The sequence below is a fragment of the Amblyomma mixtum genome, chromosome 4 (assembly GCF_055824585.1).
Source record: "Amblyomma mixtum isolate Tamu chromosome 4, ASM5582458v1, whole genome shotgun sequence".
In the NCBI taxonomy this organism is placed as follows: Eukaryota; Metazoa; Arthropoda; class Arachnida; order Ixodida; family Ixodidae; genus Amblyomma; species Amblyomma mixtum.
In genome coordinates this window covers 155,288,512-155,311,917 of record NC_143015.1, presented here as the reverse complement: position 1 = coordinate 155,311,917, position 23,406 = coordinate 155,288,512, and the positions used below count along the sequence as shown (strand labels likewise).

The 23,406-nt window shown below is 52.7% G+C and overlaps 1 protein-coding gene across 5 annotated transcripts; it reads right to left on the bottom strand.

Moving 5' to 3' along the window:
- Positions 1-1,545: 1,545 nt before the first annotated feature.
- LOC149348871 (uncharacterized) lies at positions 1,546-20,710 on the bottom strand. Of its 5 annotated transcripts, none has more exons than XM_089540986.1 (6): positions 20,532-20,710; positions 12,653-12,927; positions 7,086-7,448; positions 5,117-5,269; positions 2,762-3,120; positions 1,546-2,135 (listed from the first exon to the last, which is right to left on the bottom strand). In XM_089540986.1, exons 2-5 carry the CDS (start codon positions 12,851-12,853, stop codon positions 2,779-2,781), a joined length of 1,059 nt encoding a protein of 352 aa, XP_089397112.1. In that variant the 5' UTR covers positions 12,854-12,927; positions 20,532-20,710; the 3' UTR covers positions 1,546-2,135; positions 2,762-2,778. The 5 variants fall into 5 exon arrangements, with proteins under 5 accessions (XP_089397112.1, XP_089397113.1, XP_089397114.1 ...); XM_089540987.1 differs by lacking the exon at positions 20,532-20,710 and adding an exon at positions 13,475-13,608; XM_089540988.1 differs by lacking the exon at positions 20,532-20,710 and adding an exon at positions 13,459-13,600.
- Positions 20,711-23,406: the final 2,696 nt, after the last annotated feature.

Below are 23,406 nucleotides of genomic sequence, written 5' to 3'. Positions count from 1 at the left end.
CAGTTCCGAAGGCGTTTTTTTTTTTTTTTTTTCAGCATATATAGGTCGCGTCCGTCAAAGTGCCTAGTTAACCACCCCGTGGCTTGCCATGGTTTCATTGAAAATTCGGGCCACCCTTCCCTGCGAATTATTTAAGTAAAAGAAAAGCATGGCTGCTGGTGCAGCACGCCACCGACGACAGCAACTTTTGAGTGGCATTTTAGGGTGCGGATAGCGTTGAGGTTTCTTGCAAATAACGCGAAATGCAGTGCCGGCTACGTCTCGTAGATAAGCGACCCACCCATTTCCCTTCGGCTTGAGCATGAGAATCCCAGGCTGCACAAGCCCTCCAACGCTTGTCGTAAGCACCGCCACTTGTCTGACAAAAGGGCAAAAGCGCAGTTCGAATCACACGCTTCAAAAGGGAAAGCCGAAATGGAGATTGGTTTGGTTTGGTTTATTTGGGTTTAACGTCCTGAAGCAACTCAGGCTATGAGGGACGCCGTAGTGAAGGGCTCCGAAAATTTCGACCACGTGGGGTTCTTCCACGTCCACTGACATCGCACAGCACACGGGCCTCTAGAATTTCGCCTTTATCGAAATTCGGCCGCCGCGGGCCGGGATCGAACCCGCGTCTTTCGGCTCAGCAGCCCAGCGCCGTAACAACCGAGCTGCCGTGGCGGGCCCGAAATTGAGAAAAAAAAAGTCAAAAAGAGCAAAACGCTGAGGCAAACGTAAGAGTATTGGGCATTAGAAATCGAGGCAACGTATGAGTATCGAGTGTCATTAGCCTTCTTCGCTATATCCGGTACAAATTTCTCGTTATATCCGGATATTTACTTTTTATGGCACTCGGCTGCTCACCCGAAAGGCGTGGGTTCGATCCCGGCCGCGGCGGTCGAATTTCGGTGGAGGCGAAATCTAGAGGCCCATGTACTGTGCGATGTCAGTGCACGTTAAAGAACGCCAGGTGGTCGAAATTTCCGGAGCCCTTCACTACGGTTTAAGTCGCTTTGGGACGTTAAACCCCGTAAGCCAAACTTTTTTATGCCAACGTATACAGCGCAAGACGACGAAGTGCCTAACTCAATTAGTTTGGCCATAACTGACGTTTGAAGTTTCAAGAAGTCATGGTTTGGAGAACCAAAGGTCGTCGGTGCGAATCCCTGTGATATGCTACGTTCTGATTCGACTAGTAATCGTATGCTTCATAACGCGCTGAATCATGTGATACCACTCCAAACATTTTACGCCTATTAGGTGGTCCGCAATCAGTGTATCAATGGTACCTCCCACTGGTCCCACTTCAATGACCTTGTTTCATACTAACGCGACCTTGCGCAATGCGAGTACTGCAGCAAACACACTTAAAATGTAAAGGCGTTATTATTGGGTAGGTGGCGGAAGTTTCCTTCCGATACAAAGGGTAAAGTCATTGTCATCCATCCATTCATGCAAGAGCATCACATGCATGATCACATGGCATCACTGTCAGTTGGCCGCACCTCGATCATTTGTCGAACGGAGCAACAAACAAGCTGCGGGTGAGTAAGCTACTCCGTGGAGTGACCGTCTGGAAGCCCTTTTATTGTTTCACGACCGCAAAAATGGCGGCGGCAGCACCCCCCCAGACAAACGCCTACGGGGGGCCCACCGTCGGCGTCGACAGGTGCCCTTTCCCGTCTCTTCCGTGCGGCCCTGCTTTGCTGCCCGCGGCCACCGCAGAGAGCGCTAAGGACGCAAGCTCGCCTGGAAACCACGCATGGACGAAAACTTATTTCTTCATCTATAACGCGCTGCCCTGTTCGCCGCTGCCATGCTTCAGCGGGGCAGCGACGTCATCACGGAGCCGCAGGGTTGCCAGGTTCCGCGAGCGCGAGTCTTGGTCCGCCGCCAAGATCCGGCTGTTCCGGGCGCGCCAGCGGAGGCAGACGGCTGGCTGGCGAAACGACGTGAGTCAGGGCGACGGAAGGGCAGAGTTCGTGGTGCCTGGGAAAGATGGCGATAGTAGGCCACGGGACGAGAGAGAAAGGCCGCATATTTTACGGTCTTTCGATGGCAATACCCGGGCTTTTTCTTCCCATCCTCGCCCTCCTCCTCTTGCGACCCTTCCGGTGGTGTCGTCGTCGCCGTCGTCCGTCGCCGTGCCAGCTCGTCTGCGCGGAATACAATGATGTCAGCAGATTCCACAACATGATAGTGTTAAGTCGTGGTACGACGCTTGAACAGATGAAAAAAAAAGCCCTCCTCTATTCAGGTCCTCTTAATTGTGCACGCGTTCTTTGCACAGATTTTTCCAATCCCTGGACTATCGCGTGCATCCGAGGCAAGCTGGGAGCGATAGCGCAAGCTCGGAAGCACCTGTTTTGAACATTGGTTCATTGGTTTATTGTGGTTTACCGTCCCAAAGCGGCTCAGACTGTGAGGGACGCCGCAGTGAAGAGCTCCGGAAATTTCGACCACCAGGGGTTCTTTGGTTTAGGTTTGGATTGGTTTGGTTTCTTGGGGTTCTAACGTCCCAAAGCAACTCAGGCTATGAGGGACGCCGTTGTCAAGGGCTCCGGAAATTTCGACCACCCGGGGTTCTTTAACGTGCACTGACATCGCACAGTACACGGGCCTCTTGAATTTCGCATCCATCGAAATTCGAACGCCGCGGCCAGAAACCGAGCGCCATAACCACTAGGCCACCGTCTCTGGCTGTGGCTCGTGAGGCATATGCTATCGCGTTAAAAAAATGCTATCGCGTTAAAAAAAGAGAGAGAGAGAGAGTATGGGGCACCTGCGGGGGCGGTGGCCCTATGGCGCGGCGGACGGGGTAGCGGCGGGCTCGCCCGCTCCGGCGACGTCCACGGCGGTGTGGTCGTCGGCCGTCGGCGGCACTGCCGGGGCGTCCTTGGGCGGCGCGCCGAGCCCCATGCGCTTGATATCGGAGATCTTGGCGAGCACCGCCTCCTCGTCCTGGTCGCGGGGCACGCCCTTGTACTGGAGCCAGTTGTCGTCCTCGAGCACGGCCAGCGCGTACGCGGCCGCCACGTGCAGGCCCAGGTGCTTGCGCAGCGTGGTCGCCGCCTCGGGCAGGTTCAGCAGCTTCATGTACGGCCCGTCCGCGCCCAGCCGCTGGTACGCCCACAGGAACGCCTGCGCGTTGCGGACGGACGGGACAGAGGGGAGCAATTAAACGCGAGTCAGTGATACATGCCCTTGCTGAGATCAGAAGGCAACGTAAGGTCTGTCACAGTAACGGAAGGGATAGCAAGGGACGGGTGTAACGTAACCGTGGACAGCAAAGATGGTTTATGGGTGTTTAGCGTCCTAAAGTGACTCAGGCTATGAGAGACGCCGTAGTGGAGGGCTCCGGAAATTTCGACCACCAGGGACTTTTTAACGTGCACCGACATCGCACAGTACACGGGCCTCTAGAATTGTGGACAGCAAAGAATCCAGTGCCCATCAAATGACCTCATCTCTACGCACTGTTAAGAGTGGACAACGTGGTCCTAGGAGCCGGGTGTGACTCATCGCAAAGCAAGGGATATGACGAGGCCTGGCGCCGGCGGCAGAAGCATAGACGACGACGGCCGGGGCTGTTGCACTCCAAATCACCGAACCTCCGAACCGATCGAAGGAGGCTGTCTCCCACCGGCCTGGGAGAAATTACTGTCAGACGAGTGTCGTCGTTAGGCAAAGCTGCGGCGAGGAGCTTGCGACGGCAGCAGCACGGCAGAAGCACCGGTATACGTTGGCCGAGTCGACCTTCGGGTCACCGGACTGGATGATGCTACGCAAGGTCACGCTGAGCGAGGCTGCTAATTGAAAGACGCTGTGTCGAAGGAGTCTCGTGCTTCGGCCATCCGGCGGGGGAGTTCGAGAAGGTTCAACCACCTGCGAGGAGTCTGCGGGATTCTGCTTTCGCACGGAGGCAACGCACAGAACACTTGCGGCAGTGGTCAAGGTGACGCATCTGTGTTTGATGACTGTCTTCCCCTTCTCATCCCCCGAGCTGTGAGAGAGCGAGAGAGCTTCAGCACCGCCCCGTGCCGTGGGTGGTACCGCCAGCGTCATCAATGGCCCATCCGATTGGACAACGTTATTCGAACCAAGTTCCCCAGTCAGGGATCTAGGGAACGCGAACCGTATTTAACGGGATGTTGTTGTGTGATAGGAGCATTCGCATTGCAGTGCATTCGATTCTCATCTGTAAATATGTAGAATAAACCCTTTTGTACAGTTTCCTCGATAACGCAGTCCGACATCGTCATTCGGAGCCGGTTCCTGCGGGGCTAAACGAGTTAGTCTTCTCCAGGACCCCTCCGTCTTCAACTCTGGTTCCAGCGGTGGGATAGAAGCCCCATCTTTAACACTGGTTCCAGCAGAGGGTGTGTGGCCCCGTTCCCAACACTGGTGGCAGCGGTGGGATAGAAGCCCCATCTCTAACACTGGTTCCAGCGGTGGGTTGTGTGGCCCCGTTCTTAACAGCACTCTGTAGACAGCAAAGAGTCACGTGCGTATAGATGAGTGCATTTGATGGGATTGGGTATAGAGTCATGTCTAGCGCGGGAGAAAGCCAAGTGACAGTGCTGAGTACCCTTACAGCTACCGCCAGTGATGACGTGTACTGCATGGTTGCATGGCATTAAGCTTCCTCACCGTTACTACAGAAAAAAATAGTGGATGCTGTAGTTAAATGTAGCTGAAGCAGGTATTGCATATGTACGCCCCGAGGGCGCAGCAAAGAATGAGGCTTATTAACGCGAGAACACTGTATGGCTTTGTAGTGTCAGCAAAGCGTGTCCGCAAACTTTGCCCGCGTGATTACGTCACTCTCTGAAGATAAATGTGTGAAAGTGTGATTGTGACAGACAGTGCGTGATAAAATGTTGCCGTGGGAAAAATTTGGTTGATGAGGCGTAATTAACTAAACGCGAAGAAAATACACGTAGACGACGAATACACTTAGACCCATGGACGTCGATATGATCCATGGACGTCAGGACAGCACGTATCGGGGAGGAACGGAGGCCACCAGGAAAGATCGGTGTCCTGCCGTCCGTCACGTGCCATGCATGCGCAGCCATAATTGCGGGCACCGCTGTTGAGCACCACCGCCAATGGTACCGGCAGTGCGGGCACGTACCTGCAGGCGATCGCCCCTGGCGCGCAGCTCGGGGATGACATCGAGCACCCAGGAGTTGCGTCCCCCCAGGAACTCGAGGATGAGGTGCACGTGCTTCATGCCCGCGAAGCGCCATCCCACGGACACGTACTCCTGCACCTGCTGCATCGGGCCCTGCGGCCGGGGCCAGAAGGAGGGAGGGACATGACCCAACAGACCACGGTTTGGTTTGGTTTATGGGGTTTAACGCCCCAAAGCGACTCAGGCTATGAGGGACGCCGTAGTGAAGGGCTCCGGAAATTTCGACCACCTGGGGTTCTTTAACGTGCAATGACATCGCACAGCACACGGGCCTCTAGAATTTCTCCTCCAAAGAAATTCAACCGCCGCGGCCGGGATCGAGCCCGCGTCTTTCGGATCAGCAGCCGGGCACCATAACCACTGAGCCAGCGCGGCGGCCCAGTTGGCCAAGTGATAAGATCCATAGAGGAACTAGATAATGAATGCAAGTATGGGTCCTTATGGGACCCATACGCGAACCTTTATAAGATTATCGGTTTCTTGTGGTCCCAAAACAGCTCAGGCTATGACGGACGCCGTAGTAAAGGGCTCCGGAAATTTCGACCACCTGGGGTTCTTCAACGTGCACTGACATCGCACAGCACACGGGCCTCTAGAATTTCGCCTCCATCTAAATTCGACCGCCGCGGCCGGGATCGAACCCGCGTCTTTCGGCTCAGCAGCAGAAGCACCATAACCACTGATCCACCGCAGCAGGGGACCCTATAAGATCAATACAAATGGGCCCGCTTGGCGACATGACCCTCCGCGTGCCCCCTTTTAGCTGGCTAGAACAGTACAGTGCACCTGGTCGTAAAAGAAATAACAAAGAAAGAAATGTGAGAGAAAAAAGAATTTAGATGTACAAAACCTTTGCTTCCTGATTTCCACACGCCTGATGCCTTCGATTTCTAAGGGTTCCTCATCGCATGCTGATATCTCCCCGTGCCCCCTGTAGTCTTACCCACACTGCTACGCCACATTGCTGAATGCTTCCAGTCCTGACTTGCAACGAGAACTGAAAGACGAACGAAGGCAGTTCGTCGGCACGGAAGTTGGACGCGCCACGCTGAATGGCAACAGACGTACAACCATAGTGCTCTAGTTAACTACTGAACTCGTCCAGCTCTCCAGAGAAAGAGAAGTCTTCTTGTGAGGAAGAGGCCATCCCTCAGTGAGCTTTTCTCATATAGTGTTCCACTATGTTCTGGTGCGTAAGTGAAAGCTTCAGGTTCAGTGACCCGGAAAAATTTGGCTGTTTCGACTGGTGACGGACACTAGAGGGGTTGCTTTGCTTGCATGCTCTTCGAAAGTGCATGTGTTTGGGCACGATGTAGCAAAAATTTTTTGGGACACAGTGCCAAGGGTAATCGCATTTTCTAAATTCTAAAAGCTGATATGGCGGTTACTAACGATCGGCTACAAATCTCTAACTGCAACCAGGCGCCTAACTCTAATAATTAAAAGTTAATTAATTATTCGAAATTAGATAACCACAACAAACGGGGGTTAAATGACATCCTAGTCGAAATCAAGAGGAAGAAATGGGCTTGGGGCAGGGCATGTAATGCGAAGGCCAGATAACCGCTGGTCCCTAAGGGTAACGGAGTGGATTCCAAGAGAGGGCAAGCGTAGCAGGGGGCGGCAGAAAGTTGGTGGGCGGATGAGATCAAGAAGTTTGCGGGGATACGGTGGCCGCAACTGGCAGAGTACAGGGTTAACTGAGAGACATGGGAGAGGCCTTTGCCCTGCGGTGGGAGTAGTCAGGCTGATGATGATGAACCACCTTACTAGATAAGATGATTCACCGGTTTTCTGCAGCCCGCCAACCCTAACAGTACCATGACGCAAAAGCCATATTTTTAGCTAAAAAATCCTATCTTAAAAAATTAAAATCTTCCCTGAAACACCCGGTATATGTACTACATACCTGGAAGCGCGTCTTGAGCAGGGCGCTGCACAGCGCCGCCCTGGTGTGCGGCCACTGCTCGCCGAAGCGCGAGATGGCGTCCGCCTGCTCCTCGCCGTACAGGGGCACGCGCGGCGGCTCCGAGACGTTCGGGAAGAGCTCGGTGAGGTCGTTGACGCGGTTCTGGAACCAGTCGGTGCTCAGCTTGGAGCCCCGCGCCCGCGGCAGGTTGCACAGCATCAGGCTGAGCAGCAGGTAGAAGTCGTCCATGGTGGCGTCCGGCGCGCCGTCCGCCCCCAGGGAGCGCAGCTGGCGCCGCACGAACGCCGAGCTCACGTGCACCTCGTCCAGCCACACGCCGTCCAAGTCGCTGGCGCGCAATACCTGGGTCATGCCGTCGTCAGGCTTTTTTGTAGCGAAATCTATACATTGGCCACGAACTTGCGTTTGGTATGACGTCACAGCGTTTGCCTCGTCGTTGCGCTTGCCTCCGCTCGCTTCGCCAGCTGTGTCGCATGCCTGCTTTCGCTACGTATGTCCTGGCATAGCCGAGCTAAGGCACTGCCAATTCTTACGCGAGTCTCACGTCACCCGAAGCGAGATGGCTGATCGCGCTCTGCTAACAATCGCAACCCAAGTGCGCTGTCTCTGTCTGATCCTTCATAAAAATTAAGAGATCACTGCGGCAACCCGCACAGGGAGAATGCCAAAGCACTGACGCCTCCTCGGCACTCGTCGCCTCTCTTTGCCTCTGTTTATCATTTTCTTTTGTTCGTTAATTTAGCTGCTGAATCAGCGTAATTATCTAATGCTTTAATTAAATATCGATTTATTTACTCTGATCATACCTTCTTTTATCTCAATCAACCATTTTGGTTTTTCAAATTTGGTTTGGTCTGGTTTATTGGGGTTCAACGTCCCAAAGCAACTCGGGCTATGAGAGACGCCGTAGTGAAGGGCTCCGGAAATTTCGACCACCAGGGGTTCTTTGCATGCACTGACATCGCACAGTACACGGGCCTCTAGAATTTCCCTGTCATCGAAATTCGGCCGCCGCGGCCGAATTTCAAATTGGGCGCCGTGGTTGCTTTCCCGTTCACTTACTATATCCCCGTCCAGCTTATTCATCCGTGGAATGGTTTGTGCTGATAATTAATTAACTAATTAATCTATGTCAATGAAAATTCTTGTTCGATTAATTATCACTCATCAAATACATTTCAGTTTATTTCAAACTTTCTTTTCACTCTTTTGCCCATTTCCCCACAATTTTGAATCCTACGGCTGATTTCTCGTCCACTCATTTTATCGACGTCCGCGCTATTTCGAAGTTTTTTCGACACTTTCGGCTCTAATAAACTTATAATTCTATCGACACAGTTTGTTTTGCGCAGTATCCTCACATCGTCCTCTATCGATCACAACCTCTCATTTGATGCTACCTCTTCTGAGAAGGTCACAACTGCTGCGGACATGTTTTAAGGCGAAAGCCTTTAATGCCTCATACTGTCTTTAGCAGCCGTGTCGGCAGATGTGTCTGCGTTTCGGTTCCGTGCCTTATATGGGCATATGCCAGTCATTACTTAATCGATGGCATTCGAATGGTATCAGAACGCAATTTAAGCCATTCTATGATAATTTCATGATGATTAACCTTTCTAGTAAGGCCAGATAAATAAATAAAACCGAGTAGGAAATTGGTAGAGTTGGGGAACCGAACCAGGGTCTTCAGAGTGCGATACGAGCACGCTAACCACTCCGCCATGTCAGCTAGATGGTTTGGAATGAACAAAGACGCGTCTAGTAAACAGGGTTGTCTTCGTTCACTCCCATCTGCCTTCCTTCTCGTTACGGCGAGGTTCAGGTGTCCACCGAGATATGCGAGACGGATACATTTCCTGTCCTCAAAAAGCAATTCACCGACGAGCAAGGCGAACAGTCGAACGGGCGATGGCGTTCTGTGGAGACCCTGGCAGCATTGCAAGACGCTGTCGCGTTCCACTCTTAGAGGCGAAGCATCTTAAACCACACATCAGTGACACAAGCAGCGACACCGCGCTTAAGGCTTTCGCCTCACCGCACTTTAGGTCAGCAATGTGCTCCCCTGCTCGCATTAATAAGTTTACAATTGCTTTCAGGACGAGCCCCACACCCATGCTGTTCGTCCTGTAACCCTCGCAACTCTTTTAGCCAGAGCTCCGTTCGCCATTTTGATGCGGTAGCATTAGGAGGGCCATGAAGGCGAAAACTGTACGGCGGCGTATGCATCCGTGTGAAGCCTGAACTCAATTTTCAAATTTTCGGGGATGGGCCACCCAAATTTTGGGGGGTGGGCTAACCCCATTTTTGTAGGTGGGCCAATTTCATTTTGAGACTAGGTCAAGCCTGTCTTCCACCCGAGCACACCCACATTCACAGGCAGTTAAATTCCGTGAAGGTCACAAGGGCAAATTTAGGGTGGTCAGTGTCATATTTGGGCATGGGCCGGGTTGGGGACGTGCCATACTACTTTTCAGGAACCCGCCACTCCATTTTCGTCGGTTATGGCCAAGGTCACTTTAAGGTCAAATTCAGGGGTATCGATGCCAAATCCGGGCATGGGCCACGACGGGACGTGACATACAAACCTCTCAGAAACTCACTATACAATTTTCGTGGATTTCGGCCAAGGTAACTTCAAGGTCAAATTCAGGGTGATCCATGCCAAATCTGGGCATGAGCCACGACGGGACGTGTCATACATCCTCTCAGGAACCCACGATACAATTTTCGTCGATTTCGGCCTCGGTTACATCGAGTAAATTTCGAGTAGGTCACTCCATATCTGGGCATGGGCCACGTTGGGGACGTGCAATACTACCTCTCAGAAACCCACCGTCCAAAGTCGATTTCGGCCAATGTCACTTCAAAGTCAAATTTCGGGTGGTTCACGCTACATTTTGGCATGGGCCACCTTGGGGACTGTCATACTGTCTTTAGAAATCGAAAAGTGGTTTTTGAAGAAAGGAAATGACGCAGTAACTGTCTCACATATCTCGGCAGACACCCGAACCGCGCCGTAAGGGAAGGGATAAAGGAGGGAGTTAAAGAGGACAGGAAAAAAGTGCCGTGGTGGAGGTCTCTGGTATATTTCGACCCCCGGGGGATCTTTAGCGTGCACTGACATTGCACAGCACCCAGGCGCCTTTTGCGTTTCGCCTCCATCGAAACGCGGCCGCCGCGGTCGGGTTCGAACCCGGGTCTCCCACTATTCAATTTTAGTAATTTCGACCAAGGTCACCTCAACGTCAAATATATGGCCACGGACCATGTTAGGGTATGTCATAATCACATGCCCAACCGTCAGGGCCATTGCCAAATCTCTTCAAAGCTGTTTTTACAGTCGTCGCAAATTGAGTCACGTGACCCGCCGGACGGCTTCACTCATCCCACGGCTTTAGCTGAAAAGGCAGCAGAAAGTGCTTTCAGACTAAAAAGTTACCTTGATCTCGTACTAGTGCTTCCGTTATTAACATAGCACGATTAATAAACCTGTTGCGTTCGCGTTTTTAACAAGAGCCCAACGGGCCAAGGTCCGAGCCAACGACTAGCCGTCATCGAACCAGTTTTCATCGAACGCCACAGCGCATTTACCTTCGTGGTCGAGGAATGCCCTCTACCCCTGATACTGTAAAGAATGTTTTCAGACGTTCCCATTGCCCCTATGCAAGGAAAGCAGTCCGTCAGACTTGCGAACGCTTATCTTGTGGTCCGGAATGTATGCAAAAATGAAAACTGGTATTTGAAAACTTTATTTTTATGAAAGAATTGGCGCAGTAACTGTCTCGCGTATCTCGGTGGACACCCGAACCACGCCGTAAGGAAGGGACAAATGAGGAAGTGAAAGAAGAGAAAGAGGTGCCGTAGTTGAGGGGTCCGGAATAATTTCCACCACCTGGGGTTCTTTAACGTGCACTGACATCGCACAGTGCACGGGCGCTTTTGCCTTTCGCCTCCATCGAAACGCCGCCGCCGCGGCTGCGATTCGATCCCGCGACCTCGGGCTGAGCACCGGAACGATATACCCAAAGACCACCAATATTTGGAATACAGAGGAGAACCCGACCGCGATGGTAGTGTAGGTGGAACGCATGGTAGTTCCACCTACACTACCACGCAGAAAGGCGCCCACGTGCTGTGCGATCTCAGTGCACGTTCTAAGATCCCCAGCTGGACGAAATTATTCCGGCGCCCACCACTACAGCACCCTTCATTCTTGCGCAAGGGACGCGACGACCTCGTCGCCAAGCATGGTTTTCTCACCGATGACGAGGGATTTCGTGCATTGACCAGAGCCGGAGCGAAAGGCACGTGGGAAGATATTGGCAAATATGCTAAGTGGCCTCTACAAAGCAGTGTAAAACGTGGCTAGACCACCCATGCCGTCCTTTCATGTATCAGTAAACCCTACTTTTCCTTTCCTTAACAATCCGATTCCCCAACAAACGGCCTTGAGCCTGCCTCTCTAAATAAACAGCTCATTCATTCAATCTTTCTTTCCCTCCCACCTTCCTCCATTCTCTCACGGCGCGGTTCACGTGTCCACCGAGAAGTGAGGCAGTTACTGCTCCATTTCCTTTCCCAAAAAACTATTAATTTTCTACACATTTAAGGACAATTTACATTTTTAAGGCGAAAGCCTTTAATGCCTCATACTGTCGTTAGCAGACGCGTCGGCAGGAGTGTCGGCAGACGCGTCGGCAGCCGTGTCGACAGACGCGTCGGCAGAAGTGTCGACAGACGTGTCGGCAGATTGGTCCGCCTTTCGGCGTCACTGCTTAAAAGGCTCAAGGTTCCAGCATGAATAAAGGCGCATCTAGTGAATGCATGGGCTTCATAAATGAAATAAAAGGAGTAAAGTCATGAAAAGGAAAATAAAAAATAAAATTAAGAAAATAAACAAATATAAGAACAAAATGAAAATAAGATGTGAAAATAAAAATAAAAAACAGTGAAATCAAGAAAAGGAGCAAAAAATAAATACAAAATAAATATGAAAAATAACCAGGAAACGCTTTCGCCTTGCAGCACTTTAGAGGGCCAAAGTGCCCCCTGAATTTTTTCAGAGGAGAATACAGAATGTGCTACCGTGCAGTATGCGGTATGGTATGGCACGGTATGGCCAGTATGGCATTGTTTTGTTTTGTGGTAATTTAGCGTCCCGAAGCGACTCAGGCTATGAGAGACGCCGTAGTGAAGGGCTCCAGAAATTTCGACCACCTGGGGTTCTTTAACGTGCACTGACATCGCACAGTACACGGTCCTCTAGAATTTCGCCTCCATTGAAATTCGACCGCCGCGGCCGGGATGAATCCCGCGTCTCTTCAGTCAGCAGCCGAGCGCCATAACCACCGAGCCACCGCGGCGGGGCCACGCCGTATATAGTGAGAGCCTAAGGAATAACTGCGACCACCGTGCGCTGGTGTCGCACAGTACGCGAGCGACTAATGTATTTCGCCGTGGAAATTCGGCCGCAGCGGCCTGGATCGATCCCGACTCTATAGAAAGCAGCCACCGAATACACAAAATCGACTGGTGGTAGTACATACATGTCGGTAGCCGGCCTCGCAGACCACCTTGAAGAATCCGAGCAGGCAGGCGACCGCCGTCGCCGGGTCCCGACCCCGGGTGACCAGGCGCACGCAGCGTGGGTCGAACTGGCCCAGAGGCGGGAACACGTACACCGTTTGACGGGGAAGCGTGGGCGCCAGCATGTCGGCCGCCACCGTGCCCATCGGACCCGGCATCATGGCGGCGTCCACTCCGGCGAGGTGATCCGCCGCGCCGAGATGCCCGCAGTACCCGGGGTAGCCGAGGAGACGCCCTGCGACGAATCCAGCGCTCCTAAGCTTGAGAGAGGTCATCGTCGTCCGCCTGGGACTTCGCTCTCAATGTCTAGGTCTTAGAGGTCACCGAGGAATAACTGCGAAGCGACACGTCTCAAAGAACAGCACTGCCGAACGCGACTGACCTGGGTTTAAGAAGCGTCGCGACTGGCACTGTCGCGAGGCAAGTAGCGTTTCTAGCGTTCGACCAGCATTGCGCTCGGAACGCGAGACGCCGAGAGCCTCTTGGTCATCGTAGGGCATGCTAATGTTAAATATTTGTCGAGTTAAGTGTTGAAAGCGGAAAAGCTTTGCGTCTTGCGTCAGTTTCAAGTCGTTGACTAACGCAAGCGCTCGAATGCACCCGACACATGCTACCCGGGGACAAACCCGGGCTGCTCCATACCCAATACTACTGCATGCCCGATATCCAGACCAATCCCGTCCTCATGCAAACTTCGCGGCAAACCAGGAGACTTCTTACACACCCTCCTCACATGCCCCACCTTCCCTCATCCCCCATCACCAACCGTGGCGGAGTCTTACTGGGGGTCTCTTCTGACCAGCTCGTCCACTCAAGACCAGCGCCGGATTGCGCTCCAGGGGCTATCCTTCGCGTTGTAAGGGTGCCTCTTCACATTGAGGGGGCATCCAAGTGCCATGTAGGGGGCTTCGCCCCACTATTTACATCACTGGCAACAAACGTTTCCACCACTTCCACCACTGCGGCGGTGGCCTGCACAGACGCCGGCCACAGTCAAACAGCTGGCTCCACAAGACACCTTCCTGCGCCATTCCCATCCTACGGCCAGCATTCGCACAACTGGCCCGTACGCCTACCGCCAGCCCTCTCGCCCTAGAAGACCACGGAGTCAATGACGGAGTTGCCGAGGCCATCACATCAGTCCACAAAGACTCCCAGGAAACCGCACATTTCACGACAAAGTCATCACCTCCCCTACTAGGTCGGTGTCACAACTATCGCCCGTCAACCGGCTCCTGGTGCAAGCCGTTGAGGCACAGGGGCCGCTTTACGCTCCCCTGTGGCCTAAAAGCGAGCGTTGTGCAACGTTTATTTGTTGAGGTCGGTCAGCCCGTGCGTGGTGCACGTGTGTCGGTGCGTCGGTCCTCCAATAGGAACTCAAGGGGTTGATGGGTTAAAACAAATATTTAATCGCATGCAAGGAAACACAAAAACAGGTAAAAACGAACAGAGGAGTAGCCGAAAAAAATTGAGCCTCTGTGTGTTCATCGAGCAGGCAGGCTTGACTTCCCGCTTGCTCTTCGCCAGGTAGTGCACGCGTGCTACGAACGCTCCGTTGGTGCTACCTCGGACGGTATACGCGGCCGGCCGCCCCACCCCGGCCGCTAGTGCAGTGTGCCGCGCGCGCGATTAGTCCGAGACAGGACGCTACGTGCGCGCAGCTATGTACATACAGTTTACTTCTTGTGTAAGTGATTGTGCGCAGTGGCCGCTCGCGCGCACCTATTTTCGGACAATGCTTGGACATTAGCGCGCGAGCGGCGCGAACTTGATTACTTTTGTATTTTGTAAATAGTGTACAAAGCTCTCCCCTGTCCTTTCTTGCTGTCGCTCCCCTCTATACTTCTCCTCACTAACCTCTCCCTTTCCCTTTCGTTTCCGCCGGCTGCAGCTCGGTGGTGGTGGTGAAAATATTTTAATGAAATGGTTTAGGAGGTTGTAGCCGTGGTTGGAGCTCTCAGTCCGGAACCCCATTGGCGTAGGCTGCTGTCCGGGCTCTTTCGATGAGTTGCTTTTGACTCTTTCCGTCCGAGCTGGACAGAGCTGCCTCCCACCCCTCCTGCGTTGGCTGGTTATTAACAGTGATCGCCTGATTTCGTTGGCAGGCCCATACCATATGGTACAGGTCCGCCTTCTCGCCGCAAAATTTGCATTGTGAGCCAAATGACTCCGGGTCTATGGCATGTAGTCTTCGTGGGTTGTTGTAAGTGTTGGTCTGTAGCTTTCGGAGGTGTTGTTCCTCCCCTTTATCTAGTGTCTTAGCCGGCGGAGGGTAGACCCGACGGGATAATCTTAAGTGCTGAAGTATGTCATTGTAAGTTAGTAGTGGGGTAGGAGGTTCCACGGCATCCGCACTGGGTGCCCGGGGGAGAAATGCTCGGGCTGAGGCATGTGCGCTCTCGTTCCCTGGGATGCCCTGGTGACCTGGTACCCATATTAAGTGTTTGTGTGTGGGTTGGTAGCCACGGATGTAGCTATCTTGCAGGATTTTAGCTGCTAGCGGTGCGACCCTGCCCCTGAGGTAATTGCGATACGCTGTCTGTGAATCTGTGAGAATGTATATTGAGCTAGTGTGTGTTGCAGCTAGAGCAATCGCCACTTCTTCCGCAGCCAGTATGTCCTGGCTAGCCAGTACTAGTCCGTCGACTGTTGTATTTTGGTGCACTACCGCGACGGCCGTCATTCCCTGCTCGGGACCCGCAGCATCGACATAGAACACGCCCTCGCGCCCGCCGTAGTGTCTTTTCATGGCTTCGGCTCGTGCTTGTCGTCTTGACTGGTGAAAATCAGGGTGCATATTCCTGGGTAGTGGAGCTGCCTTGAGTTGTCCTCTCCATGAGGCTGGGATGTCGGTTTTGGTGTCTAGCTGTCGGGGGCAATTGATGTTTAAATCACTCAGGACTTGTCGGCCAGTTCGAGTTGTGGAGAGCCGTACCACCTGCGCCGTAAGGTGTGCCTCTATCAGCTCATCGATCGTGTTGTGCACACCCAGTCGCAAGAGCCGGTCCGTCGATGTCGCAAGAGGGAGTCCCAGGGCCTTCTTGTAGGCAGTTCTGATTATGATGTCGAGGTTTTTGATGTCACGCTTCTTAAGGCGGAGGTAGGGCGCTACGTAGACGACGCGGTTTACAACGAAAGCCTGCACCAGTCGCAGAGTATCGTCTTCTCGCATCCCCGATTTGCGCGTCGTTATCCTGGCGATCATCCTGGCGACTTGCTCGCTCACGAGCCGTAGTTTCTGGAGGGAAAGAAGGTTGTTGCCGTTGTTATTTATGTACAGACCCAGTATCTTCATGGTCTGAACTTCCTTGATGGGTGAGTTGTCTACGCGGATATTGATGGTGTCTTGATTCTTGCGTTGACGGAAGACTATCAGTTCGGATTTTTCGGGTGAGCACGTTAGTCCACACGCCCGGGCATAATTTTGAACTTTTGTCGCCGCGGTTTGTAGTTGTTCTTCAATCATTCCCATACTTCCCGTGGTTGTCCAGATGGTTATATCATCAGCGTACAGGGCGTGGCGTATGCCCTGTACCTGATTGAGAAGAGGTGGGAGATTTAGGAGTGCAATGTTGAAGAGAAGTGGGGATAGTACTGCCCCTTGCGGAGTGCCTCTCGTGCCCATCTTCACTTGCGTTGTGTGTTTTGAGCCGGTGCTGATGTTGACGGTTCTGTCCGTAAGGAAATCGCAGATGTACGAGTAGGCTCGCTGCCCGCAGTTCATGCTGTGGAGGTTGTTGAGGATTGTGGAGTGTTTGACATTGTCAAACGCTCCCTTGAGGTCAAGTGTTAGAAGCGCTCGGTTACTGTTTGTGCGTGCGGGATCAATGACTTCACGTTTGATTTGCAGAAGCACATCATGGGTGGACAAGTGTGCCCGGAATCCAAACATCGTGTGTGGCAGTAGCTCATTGTCCTCAAGATAATTGGAGAGACGGGTGTGGACTGCCTTTTCCATGAGTTTGCCTGCGCACGACGTGAGGGATATGGGGCGCAGGTTTTCAATGCTGATTTTCTTGCCGGGTTTGGGAATAAAGTGTACATTGGCTGTTTTCCATGCTTGTGGAATGGTGCCGGTACGCCAACATTCGTTTATGTAAACCGTGAGTTGCTGCAGAGCCTCGTGCCGAGGTTGGCCAGAAGTCCGACAGTAATTTTGTCTTGTCCCGGGGCTGTGCCTCGGCGCATATCTGCTAGTGCTGCAATGATTTCCTCTGAAGTGAAATCTCTGTCTAGGTCTTCGTTCGGTTCCCCACGGTACTCCTTATTGTAGGGTTGTGGGTCTCGCGCGGTGCAGATATAGCGACGCGTGAGTTCATCCACGAGTTCATGATAGGGCTCGATGCAAATTTCTGTGTTGTTCACTCTTCGCTTTCGGAGGGTCAATTAGGCATCGCAGAAGGTTCCATGTAGCCTTGGTGTCTAGGCGGCCTTTGAGGGATTCGCACTTCGTTAGCCAATTGGTGCGAGCGAGGTCCCATGCGTATTGGTCTGCTTGAATAGTAAGCTTGGCTATTCGAAGTCTTAGTTTCCGATTGTGTCTTTGTTTTTTCCACCGTTTTATAAGACTACGTCTTGCTTCCCAAAGGTGTAGGAGGTGGTTGTCAACAGCTGGGTGGTCCTCCGTGGTGGCAAGAGACTTTGTGAGCTTTTCTTTAAGGTCGAGAACGGAAGCCGCCCAATCTTCGTAGCTGGTTATTTGTTCGGATGTGGTTAGTTTGGTGTCCTTTCTGAATGTCTCCCAGTCTGTAATTCTGGCTTGCCCTCGTGGTTTGCTGTGCTTGTTGCTTTCGAAGATGATCTGCAGCACGTAGTGATCGCTGCCTAGGGTCTCTCCTGTATTGAGCCACTCATAGTTGCGGGCATTGCGGACGAGCGTGAGGTCGGGAGAAGTATCCCGCGTTACGCTGGTGCCGACTCGCGTCGGGTGCTGCGGGTCCGTGAGTAGGGTCAGGGCCATGTCAGCGATGGCGGATGCTAGTTTTCTGCCTTTCGTGTCTTCCCTGGGGTATCCCCATAGGGGGCTAGAAGCATTAAAGTCGCCAACTATAGCTAGGGGAGCTTTTTGGGCTTCTCTTAGGGCTTTAAGAAAGATCACGTCGAAGGCTACGCGGTGCTGTTTGGGGCGACTATATATATTGAGTATATAGGTGCCCTTGCTGTTTCTGTGCTGTGGCAGTATTTTTATGAAGGTATATTCAATGTCGCTGTCTAGATTAAGGTCTACAGTGATTGCCGTGCATGATTTGTGGACCAAGATGCATGTCGAGGGATTTGTTTGATGTGTTGAGTATCCTCTGATCTTAGCCTCCGTATTCACTTCTTGCAGGGCTATTATTTGCGGCGTATCGGGATGAGAGTCTATGTATTGCTGTAATGTTTCCCTCTTCTGTTTTAGTCCCCTGCAGTTCCACTGTAGGATAGTAAGTTTATGTCTACGTTGTGGAGCCATGCTGAACACTAGAAACTTGTGCCTCATCATGTGGTGCGCCCTCAGGTTGTAGATCTGGCTGAGTGCTTGGCAGACGACGAGTTCCCATTTTACCCTGCATCTTTGTGCCTCTGTTGTGAGAAACATCTGATAATTCCTGAAGTTTGCGGTCAATTCTGATCTCCTGCGATTGCATCCTTATTAAAACTGGTTGGAGGTTTTCCATCATGGGTTTAATAACTGATTCGAACATACTTTTGATTGTCGTCTCGATCATAATTTGTAATTTATTTTCAATGAGGTCTTGAATTGTTTTTTCCAAGCGAGTGATGCGTTCCTGGGTTTGGGGGTGCTCTGTATATTGCTGCTTTAGTGCCTGCGATGGTGGTGCCTGCGGAGTTGGTGCCTGGTGGGGTGCGTCTGGTGTAGTTGCTTGCCTCTCGGGGGTGCTAGCATCTAACTGGTGTGGAGACGGAGGGTGTAGCTCTGCCCTATCTTCTTCCATCGGACATGCCTGTTGCGTCGATGGAGGTAATGTGTTGTTTGGATTGACTGCGATGACTAACTGCTGTTTCAATGCGCTATTTTCTGATTTTAGTTGTTCAATCTCTGCTTTAAGTCGTTTGTAAGCCAACGCTTCGGGGGAGGAGGCAGCTACATCTGCCCAGCTCACCCTGCTGCCGTTGCGCTGCTCCTTGTTATGGGGTCCTGTTGTCTTCTCGGCTGGACGACTGCCGTTGTTGTGCGACACATTATCGGTAGTCCCAGGTCCATTGCTTGAAGAGCGTGAGCCGGGTGGTGCTGAGTTGTTGCTGGACTGGTCCTGGCGGGTCAGTCGGTCCCCGCTGCTCGATGAACCTCTGCTGCCGGACCGGTTCCGAAGCCTGGATCTTGACCGGTGGTTGAATTCTCCTGTCTTGGGCTTGGTTTTTTGTGATGTTCGGTACTTGTACTTGCACTGATTCGACCCCATGGGATGTGGACCTTCGCAGACCGTGCACTTGGGTTGGCAGTCGTGGGATTCTGGAACATCTTGCTGACCGCACTGCGGACATCTTGACTTCGAAGGGCAAGGGCAAACATCCGCCCGGTGTCCAAGTTTCCCGCACAGTGCGCAGGCTGGCGTTGTTTTCTTGTATAGGCGTACTGGAACCGCTTCACCGTAGTAGAAGACGTGAAACGGAACCTTTCTTCCTTCAAACGTGATGGCCGCCACGTTGGAGGAACCTAATTTTCTCACGCTCACCACTGGTGCGTCCGGGGAGCGAAGCGCGTTCGTGATGTCTTCGTTGGAAACCCTCGGGTCCACTTGTATTACTCCTTTGCAAGTGTCGTCGGAGGGGCGGAGGTAGGAGTACACTGCCTGTGCCTTGTCCCCAAGCTGAATTTCGTGAATTGCCAGGTTCTTTCTGATTATTTGGGCGTCTCGCACCCCGACGACGATGATGTTCTGTTCCCATATGGGCCAAACGCTGAGCTCGGCTGAGCCCTTGTCGACGCCAGCAGCAATGTGTAAGGCGTTTCCGACCGCGTTGCTTCCCCTGAATTTGCTGAGATCCAGCGTTCCTTTAGGTTTGATTATGATCACTGCATCTTGCTTATCCAGACGCGGCTGCGGAGGAGGTTTCCAACGCTTGACTTGCGTGCGGGGCGTCTGCTGCAGCGGCGTATCCCCTGCCGCGGTGACGCGTCCATCTGGCGTTCGACCTTTCTGCCGTGCCGAGTGGTTGTCACGGGCTGATGCGCGTTCCCACTCTTCTATCTTGCGTTGGATAATCGCCTCCGTAACCTTGTCGAAAACTGGGGTTTTCGCCTGCGGCATGGTGACAATCTGCATCCCCTCCGGGTCGTATCCCATCAGGGTCGTCATGGTTTGCGGCAGAATTTGCCCGCGGAGCCGCGGCGGGCAGCTGAGTCGTGGCCTAACTGTTAGGCTTAGCAACTCGCGCGATCCGCTTGGTCTTCAAATTCTCGAAGGATTTGAGAAAACGGTCCCACCTGAACAAGGGTGGGTGGTCTCCTCGTTGTTCTGGAAGTGTAGCCAGATGGTGTCGCAGCGCTTCGGCAAATGCTTCGGGAAAGGATCATAAAATTCGGCGGAGCCGACGTGAGACACGTCCGCTCTTCCCGACTGCTGAGGCGCGTCTCCCCTGCAGCTCGATAGCAATTGCCGCGGCCGGCAACACTCTTTTGCTTCACTTTTTATTTTTTTTTAAATAAACCACTACCACCACCAGTAGCCGAAAAACTATACAAAACACGAAACGCGACAAGTAGGAGACAGACAATACTAAAAACACACAAATCCAACTACAGAGAACAAGAAGGCGTACAGGGCATGAAAGGAAGTAATATACAAAAAAGTTAGAGCTAGAAAAAGCAGAAAGTCCGACGGACAATTCACATACGGGGGCTGCGGTGATGCCTCCGGTTCGGGTGGCTGTCGATGCGGCGATGGCTGGAAGGCCGCGGGCCTGGCGCGATGGACGCGCGTACCTCGGCGCAATAAATCGGCCCTCCACGCCCGCAGACACCCCACCCAACCTCTTCAGCTGCCTATTTCCTCCCGACTGTCCCAACCGCTCGCTGCAACCTGGACGGGCCGGCAGATAGCATACTTCTTCCCTTTCCCTCATCATCGGGGCGCTTTTGCCAACGCGGTGACGACGGGGCAGAGGGGACGCATTAACCCGCGAAGTTCCCTCGGAGCGCCGCGCGGGAGAGCAGGAGGGAACGCAAAAGGTTAATGTCTTCCGTGACAGGCGTCGCCGAGTCGGCTATGCCTGACTCTCCACTTTTAAGAAAAAACATCGCACCCGTACCACCGCTCTAGAACTTTCCACTCCTCCTGGAATTCCAGTGTCCTCTTCGTTCGCCCAATTCCCCAGCCCCGAGAGAATTCCTGACGAGACACATTCCACTGGTCTGTGACAGTCGGCCTGAAACATATCGCAATCAGCACTGAAAAGGTGCCGGTGTACTGTGCGTTGTCAGTGCACGTTAAAGATCCCCAAGTGGTCGAAATTACTCCGGAGCCCTACATTACGGCACCTCTTTCTCCCTTTCTGATCTCACTCCCTCCTTTGCCTCTTCCTTTAGGGCGTGGTTCAGGTGTCCACCGAGATATGTGAGCTAGATACTGCGCCATTTCTTTTCCTCAAAAATCAACTTTCAATTTTCAAACACAAAAGGCGCCCGTGTACTGTGCGTTGTCAGTAGATCCCCAAGTGGTCGAAATTACTCCGGAGCCCTACATTACGGCACCTCTTTCTCCCTTTCTGATCTCACTCCCTCCTTTGCCTCTTCCTTTAGGGCGTGGTTCACGTGTCCACCGAGATATGTGAGCTAGATACTGCGCCATTTCTTTTCCTCAAAAATCAACTTTCAATTTTCAAACACAAAAGGCGCCCGTGTGCTGTGCGATGTCAGCGCTCGTAAGATCCCCATGTGTTCGAAATTATTCCGGACCCCTCCCCCCAACCGCCCCTCTAGAGCGCAGCTCTCTGGCGCCCGTTTCTGTGTTTTGCGGCGTCGCCGTTGTCCGTTCTAACCAGCAGTGTACACCTTAGACGCGCTTTAGGCAGTGAAACAAATGGAGCGAACGCTTAGAAAGCAGAGGGAAGGCGGATAACTGCCCGCTTGGAACAGTGGACACCTCAATCGTGCTTTAAGCTACGTGGTGGTAAAAATGGTAAATTGTTTTTTGAGGAAAGGAAATCGTAGTATATCTGTCACATATCTCGGTGGACACCTGAACCATGCCGTAGGGGAAGGGAGGAAGGTGGGTGTGAAAGAAGAAAGAGGTGCCGTAGTAGAGGTCTCCGGAATAATTTCGACCACCGGGGATGTTTAACGTACTCTGACATCGCTCAGCAGCGTCCGCTCCGGCGGACGCAGTTGTTGCTGCTACGCGCGTCTTTTCTTTCCTTTTTCTCTTTCCTCTACTCTATCCTCAACTATCCTTTCCTCAACTCTACTCTATCTGCACGTGGCAGCGGTGGTGGCTTGGCTCGAGCCAGTAGGCAGGCCCGTGCAATTTCATTTTCATCCTTCTCTCAGTCACAACACAGCACAGCACACGGGGGAGGTGGTGACGAAGCGCGGCTACGGCCGCTTATCTGTTTCTTCAGCCAGCGTCCGCTTCGGCAGACGCGATTGTTGCTGCGACGCGCGTCTTTTCTTTCCTTTTTCTCTTTCCCCTGATCTTTTAACTCTCCTCTATCTGCACGTGGCAGCGGTGGTGGCTCGGCTTGAGCCAATTGGCAGGCCCGTGCATTTTCCTTTTCATTCTTCTCTCAGTCGCAACAAAAACAACACAGCACACGGGCGCCTTTTGTGTACCGCCTCCATCGAAACGCGGCAGCCGCGGCTTGGTTTGAACCCGGGTACTCCGGCTCAGTAGCCGAGCGCCCTAACCACTGAGCCACCGACGCAGTGAAACTACTCGAGACGTGTCTACTTCCATGCGCAACAACTGAAATACTTGCACTGTCAGCTGTCTGGTGCTACGTGCAAACTAAAACAACTCGCGTGCGTGGCACTTTTTTTTTTGCGCTCACAAAAACATGATCTGCCTTCAACTCTCTATTATGTCCATTCTCCGTTTAGGCATAGGCAGGCACAGCTAGTACTGAATCGTCGCGGGCAATAACTCGCCTTCAACGAAGGAAACCCTGTATCAAGACGGCCTTTCATAACTCCGTCACGGCGAACTAAACAATTTCGCACGACGATCTCGGCAAAACGGCAGCTACTCAACCACTGATGCGGCTGAAGCCGCAAAACAGAATGGCCCACACAGCCGCCGCGGTGGCTATATGGTGCTCGGCTGCTGTCCCGAAAGACGCGGGTTCGATCCCGGCCGTGGCGGTTGAATTTCTTTGGAGGCGAAATTCTAGGGGCCCGTGCACAGTGCGAAGTTAGTGCACGTTAAAGAACCCCAGGTGGTCGAAATTTCCGGAGCCCTCCACTACGGCGTCTCTCATAGCCTTAGTCGCTTTGGGACGTTAAACCCCATCAACCAACCAACCAACCAGAATGGCCCACACAAACGCCAGAGGGCGTTTCGCCTCATCGCGAACGTTTACAGCAAAAGAGGGTCAAAAGAACCGACGGAACTTATAACACAACGAGTTCAGCGCGTTCAGTGTAAAAAGACCCGCCGCGGTGGCTCAGTGGTTACGGCGCTCGACTGCTGGCCCGAAAGACGCGGGTTAGATCCCGGCCACGGCGGTCGAATTTCAATGGAGGCGAAATTCTAGGGGCCCGTGCACAGTGCGAAGT